The sequence below is a fragment of the Phaethon lepturus genome, unplaced genomic scaffold, assembly GCF_000687285.1.
Source record: "Phaethon lepturus isolate BGI_N335 unplaced genomic scaffold, ASM68728v1 scaffold47084, whole genome shotgun sequence".
Classification (NCBI taxonomy): Eukaryota; Metazoa; Chordata; class Aves; order Phaethontiformes; family Phaethontidae; genus Phaethon; species Phaethon lepturus.
In genome coordinates, this window is record NW_010536479.1 from 16,965 (window position 1) to 23,837 (window position 6,873).

The 6,873-nt window shown below is 40.5% G+C and overlaps 1 protein-coding gene across 1 annotated transcript in view; it reads left to right on the top strand.

Moving 5' to 3' along the window:
• The window catches only part of PPP1R17 (protein phosphatase 1, regulatory subunit 17), a 10,576-nt gene extending 10,058 nt beyond the window's left edge, over positions 1-518 (top strand). Inside the window, exon 4 of the mRNA XM_010286174.1 lies at positions 343-518. Coding sequence (XP_010284476.1) covers positions 343-422 — 80 coding nt within the window. The 3' untranslated portion in view covers positions 423-518. The remainder of the gene's footprint in view (positions 1-342) is intronic.
• Positions 519-6,873: the final 6,355 nt, after the last annotated feature.

Consider the following 6,873-nt stretch of genomic DNA (forward strand, 5'->3'; position numbering starts at 1 on the left):
CTTTCCAAACCCTTTTAACAAGCAGGTTTTCAGGTGAAACTTCAGTGTCTTTTTTCACAGGCAGCAGCAATACACTGGATTTAAGGGTGCCTGATAAATTTAGCTAAAAATGCAGTGATCCAGTTCTAGTTCACTAAATATCAGGAGACTGATGTGCCAGAAATAAATGAAGAGTAACTCCCATGATGTTGGAAAACTACATTAGGATTAAGAAATTAAAGAGGACTGAAAAATTCTTCTTATACTGATATTTTCTAAACTAATATTTTAAATAAATTCCTTTTTTCCCTCTCTCTTTTTTTTTTTTTTTTGTGTGTGTGTGTGTGTCCTTCTGTTTTTAAGGCACTAAGCTGCTTACAGAAGAAAAGCAAACAGTGATTATGGAAGATGAAGAAAAGGATGGAGACACAATCCCGAGTTAAGATCACAGTGATATTTCCAATAATGCAGTGTAAATAATTCTGGGTCATTCAAAGTGGCAGCACATAGGAAAAAAAAGTCCTTTCATTTTTATAAATAATAATTTTCTCAAGCATGCACTTGAATTTAAATTATCTTCAAGTGCCTATCTGCATCTCATGAAATCCCAGCAAACATCGGAGGACATGATGACAGAAATTTCACTTAAATGTAGGGTTGGAAAGAGTCTCTTGGTTTACTAAAAGCAGCTTCCCAGGATTTTTGTCAATGAGGAATCCACCTCAAATCAGATCTAGCTTTGTGTAGTGTGGTGATAAGGGTTAACACAAAGGACACCACCAATCCCATGTACCTGGCACTGGATACCAGAGTGGTTGGTAGCACAGGGCAGTAAAACCAATTAATGATTCAAATTGCATTTTTCTCCCGAAATTTCACCTCATTCATCCAGCTTTCCTCTGCTGGAATAGCACTGACCGCAGTGAAAATGGGATAGACGGAAAGGGTAGGAGGGCAGGAATCGAGTCTAGAGTCCCTGAAATGCAAAGCAAACATTTCTCCTGCCTGTATCTGCTCATGACTTGTATTTATGAGGAGAAAAAGGTAGATTTACTGTAGTATGAAAACTTACAGCTAAGGGCTGTCGGCACTGACACATCAAAGAGGACGAAGAGCAGAGCTCTCAGAAGAGAAACATACGGGAAGTGCAGCGCCTGCCTGTTACACCAGGGTAGAATATTGATTTTTTTTTTCTTTCAATTTGGGCTGGTGGCAGCTAAATTAGTTGGACAGTTGATCCTTTCACTCCATATTTTATCCTTTCACACTTCCTTTTTAAACTGAGCCCTAGGCTGTAAGTTGGGAGCTGCTGTAAAGATTAAAAATCACAATGGGAGATTCAAAACTGAGTAAAAGGAATAGCATCACTCAATGGCCTATGCGTACTGCAAGATGAAACAGCACCATGCTTTTTTTTTAATAGTTTAATTCATTGATTCAATCAAGAGTTGTTTGCACAGCCACCTACAGCCCTCAGCATTTGTACAGAGATGAGTACTTGTAGAATATTATACGAAACAGGTAGGACTGGGTAGTTTTCTGCTTACCTTAATAGCTCTGTGCTGGAGCAGCACTGCCGGCTGGACCTCAGGACAGAGGTTAAAGATTATCTAGCCTGGCAGACTGAATTCAGTTATCTTTTTAACACCCTTAGGCAAACAGCTGAGGAGCACACTAGTTTGGACTTCATTTGCCACAGTGACTGACCCAGCATCTTTCATGAGAACACAGTCCATTTGCAGATATTCAGCTTCAAGATGTAATCAACAAGCTTATAATAAACAATCATGTATTAAAGTGCGCAAAAGGCCAGCTGTATTATTAATGGGATGCCTGATAACTAGGAGGTGTACCTTTTTTTGTCCTGTTAATCTATCAGTGAGACGAGATAACATTTAAAATACGACCAATCAATAGTTCGTATAACAATATTCATGTAAGGTACACAGTAAAGTATGTCACAGCAAATTTGTGACAAGAAATACGTGCAATTCGAGCCTAGATTTACCAGTGATGTTGGTGAATATCTCTACTACACAATACAGCAAGAGTGAGAGCGTGGAGACCTGAAAAGACCCAAATGAACATCAGCAATGGATTAGCTGTGAAAATGTACATGTTTTGACATGAAGGCCCTTAACAACACAAGGCAGGAGCAGACTGAAGGCGCTCACGCAGATCGTGCAGATACATAGCTGGAAGCGCATCTCGCCTCTGAAGTCTGGACCGGGCAGAAAAACCAGTCCAAGACCTCAGCGGGAATGAAGTGCTTCAGTCAGTGAATGAAAGACGGACGGCAATCAAGAGGTGGTTAATGGTTAATATTTTTGGAGTGAATTCACAATTAACCTCTATCTAGAAACTAAGGGACAGCTCTCCATTTACAATAGAATTGGGACAAATGGATTTAATGTCCTTGCGTTTTAGCAACTTTCAACTGAGGATTGCAGAAAGCACATCACCCGTCTGAAGGGGATGTAATGAGCATTTTTATACTGCTAAACATGAGGTCCAGAGGTTAAGTGATTTGCCCAGCTAAACCGCAACAGAAACAAATCCAAAGCGACATTCATGATACTGTCACTAACTCACACTATATTCACAGATAAAGCAGCATTTGCATGCATTGAGTTCAGCAACACTTGCACTGAAATTTTGTCTGGTTGAAATTTTGTTACTGGTTAATAAATTGATAATTGTATAATGCTTTAACCACTTAAATGAATAGAGGTCTTTAGATATCATAACAGATTACCTTCCGGCATGTCCTATGCCTTTCCTACCTTTTGAGATTACATTTTGTACGCATGACCTTACATTATTCTTGTATGCATAGAGACTGCCCAGCAATTGCATCTACAAGCAAAAATAGAAAGTGCACATCAGTGAAGCACATTAGAAATTTTAACTTCCCACTTGTATTTAGATAAGCTCGTAAACACTTGTAATTTGTTCCTTACATCCCCCAAAAAGCCATGGGCCTCTTAGAGTGAGGTTGTGGAAACAGAAATACCAATATTCTGGAAATAGGGTTCTACAAATACAAAGAGTGAACATTTAAAGCCAGTTTCTACTTCATGATACTGGCTCCTGGTCCTGTTGGAGGAACCCACATCAGTCTGTTGGACCGAGGAGCTGTGAAGGGAAGCTTAATCCATCCTTATACAAGCATCCTGAAAAATCCTGAAAAGACACAGACTGGGCAGATGGACAAACAGCAACAAAATTCGAAAGCAAAGTCCAGAAATAAAAGAACAGCTTCTGATGGACTGTTTCTGCTTATTCTCACAGGTGCGATCATCCTGTAAAATGCAAGCTGTGTATGTATAACTGTGAGACACATTGTCATGAGCTTTGGATTTTTCCAAGATGTCAAGTCTTTTCCAACCTTCAAAGTAGGTTTAAGACCACCTGGGGGCCTGGGGGTCTTAGGGTCTGAGACAAAGCTATACTTATCCCAGGTTTATTTTTCTGTATTCTGTTTAGCCTGGAGAAGAGAAAGCTTAAAGGGATCTTACCAATGTATATAAATATCTGATGGGAGGGAACAAAGAAGAGGGAGCCAGGCTCTTCCCAGTGGCACCCACTAACAGGACAAGAGGCATTTGACACAAACTGAAATACATAAAACACCACTTATGAGTAAGAAAACATGTTTTTACTACTCAGCGCTGCTACAGATAGCCCAGAGATGTTGTGGAGTCTCCATTCTTGGAGACTTTCAAAAGCAAACTGGACACAGCCCTGAGTAACCTACTCCAGAGGACCCTATTTGGACTGGGCAACTCCAGAGATGTCATCCAGCCTCAGGGATTCTGTGACTACAGTCCAGGATCCATACCAAGGCAGCTTCTTGGTGATGCTTAGCAAGTCTGTGAGAGGTCAAGAGAAAAGAGTTTGGAGCAAAGGGAGGAGTACATGCAAAAGGATAGAGAGGGATCATCCTGAAGGACTTGTGCTGGCCAGATACCTGAGCAGCAGAAGTGAACAACAGACCTCATCAAGGAGAAAGGAGGTGGGACATGGCTGGTCCAGATCCAAATTTGCTTTATGAACCCAACTGTCTGCCTCATGGCCTAAACAATTAGAAAGGCCCATTTAAGCTGTTGAGCCACAACTCCTCTTCACTTCTCCATCTCTGCTCTGGCTGCTGCAATTGCAGCAATTGCAATTGCCCTTGAGGACGTTGGAGCCAATCTTCCTTTCCAATCCCCGTTTATGTAAACTTAGAAATATAAAGAATGAATATTCAAGGGTGTCTCTATGCCTCACTGACTGTGGATTTTAACATTCAGATTTTTAGTTCAGACTTTAATCCTTTTCTAAAAAAATAAACAAGTCCCTCTCAAAAAACAGAGCACCAAACTTTCTTGCCATAGCAAAGTGATACAGTGATTAGAGCAAAGACACAGTTCACAAAAGGACTAAACATCAAAAAAGACTACATTTGCAAGTGTTGACAGTTGCAATGAGTAATTGATAACAATTCTAAATGACCTTATAAGTCTGAGATCATAAGACATTCCAAGAGGGACACATTACTCAGACTTATTTCTATGCTGGCAGCTGGCAGTTTCTGATTGTCTCAAAAATCATCAATGCAAAAAAAGGTTGAGTGCATTGCAAAGCCAGACCTCTACCAAGTAATACAGATTTCATTTTTTAACTTCATACTTGCAAAATTTCCCTTTGGTGTACACTAGATGTCAGGGTTGGACTGAGAGGATGAGCCCATCCACTCCATCACACAGCTCCGTGTAGACATCTGGCTGGATGTCATCAGCACAACTAGTTTTGCTTAGGAATTATTTTTGTGAAGCATGCCATATTTACAAGGAGCAGTCTGCACAAACATCCTCTCTCCTCCACTTCGTAGTATTTCATCTAGGCCTAAAGCCCCAGGGTTTGGACGAGGGAAGAGACATCCTGAGATACTTTCTAATGCCAGTGAGTATCTGCCAGCATTCTTCACCTTCCCCAGCTCCAGGAAAAATAAAAAATAAACCCCCTTTAAACTATTTGGGTGAACAGACACTTTCTAGAGGGGACTGTAATAAGCAGCAACTCAGCACAACATGAACTTGGCTGGAGAAAAGTGAGAGCAAAGAGGAACCTGATCAGAACTCCATTAAATTTCCCGGAGACATAAACACTCCCCATGACACCTCAGGCAGGTTATTTGATTTCCCTGTGCCTTGACCGCACAGCAGTAAAGTCAAGATGGCAACTTATCTCTGCTTCACAACAAAGGAGAGAGTGGGGACCAGGTGAACAAAGACAAAAATCACCCCTTGTGAGATGCTAGTGACACAAAAACAATAACTCCAATAAACTGTTGGTAATAGTGAAAGGCAAAAAAAGAGGTTCCCCTTCTAACTTTTGCAAGTGACCCAGTGAGCCTGAACCAGTGCTGTCCACTTGTCCAGAGAACAGTCACGTAGGACTGTCTTAGGTAAACTGTTAACCAAAAGTGTCCTAAAGGGAAGGAAATGACACAGACAGAAAATGTGTTTGGAAGGATAGTATGATTTTGCATTTCTATACAGTCTATTAGTGTAAAACATTTCAGGATATTCTACAAGCAAAATACAATTCTCAGGGAATTCCTAGAGACAAATCACATTTCATAAATGGGAGACTATAAAGTGCATTCCATTTTGCATTTGGTTTAAGGCAGCGACCCAGTCTGACTGCTGGAGTCACAAAGTGACTTGGTGGTTAAGGTCAATGCCACAAACATCAAGCATAGGGTAAAAGAGAGAAAAATATCTGAAACAATGTGACATCAGAGCACTCAGGCAGCGGAAATGTCTAGTAAAACACTGTGGAAAGGTGTCAGACCTCTGGGTGAGTGCGCCCAGAATTGCAACGATCCTCTCTAAGGGAGCAAGGGGCATCCATAACACTGGAAAAACACCCCAGCTCTTTTCATGCAACAACCAGCCATGATTTTAATACAACTGTCACACAGCACTGGCTGGTGCAATTTTGGTGTTGGACATAGTTACACACCTGTAGTGTATAAGAGTTTTCCATTTTGACAAGGTCTGGCTCCAAAGGCTGTCAAAGCCACTGAGCCATCATGGATTGAAAGAAGATCATGACATATGATCTTTAAGATGGGTAAATAACTGGTCAGCAATGGGGGGGAGGGGGAAGTGGCAGGAAATGGTTGGCATTCATAGTAAAGGAGGATTGTCCTCTCTGCTGATCAATGTGCTTATCCACAAGATGTGATTTGGAAAAGGTGTTGATGGTAGAAATGAAGTATGTAAGGTTAAAAAAAAAAAAAAAGGAGAAGAAGAGGAAGAAGAAAAAGAAGAGGAAGAAGAAAAAGAAGAGAAAGAAGAAGAAGAAGAGGAGGAAGAGGAAGCTTACTTCAGTGTAATTGGCAAAACCACCAATTCAGTGTTGGTAAGTGCAAAACATTGAATAGAAGGAGAGGCAATTTCAGCTCCCCAGATCCCCAACTCCATATGTGCATTTGGACTATAATTTAATTAGAAATTATAATAGATAACTCTGCAGGAGCTAATTCTTAGTGCTCCAGGAGGTTCAAAAAGGAAAGTACAACCTTAAAAACTATTCAGAAAGGCATTGAAGATAAAACAGAAAGTGTAATTACATTATTTTATAAATTTCTGGCATACCTTCATCTTCACTACCACGTGCAGTACTCATACTCCCCTTTCAAAAAAAAAAAGATTAAAAAAAAGATATAAAGAAGAACAGCAAGGAATCACGGAATCACAGAATCACAAAGAATCACAGAATCATTAAGCTTGGAAAAGACCTTTAAGATCATCAAGTCCAACTATCAACCCAACACTACCATGCCCACTAAACCATGTCCCAAAGTGTCACGTCCACACATTTTTTTGAACACTTCCAGTG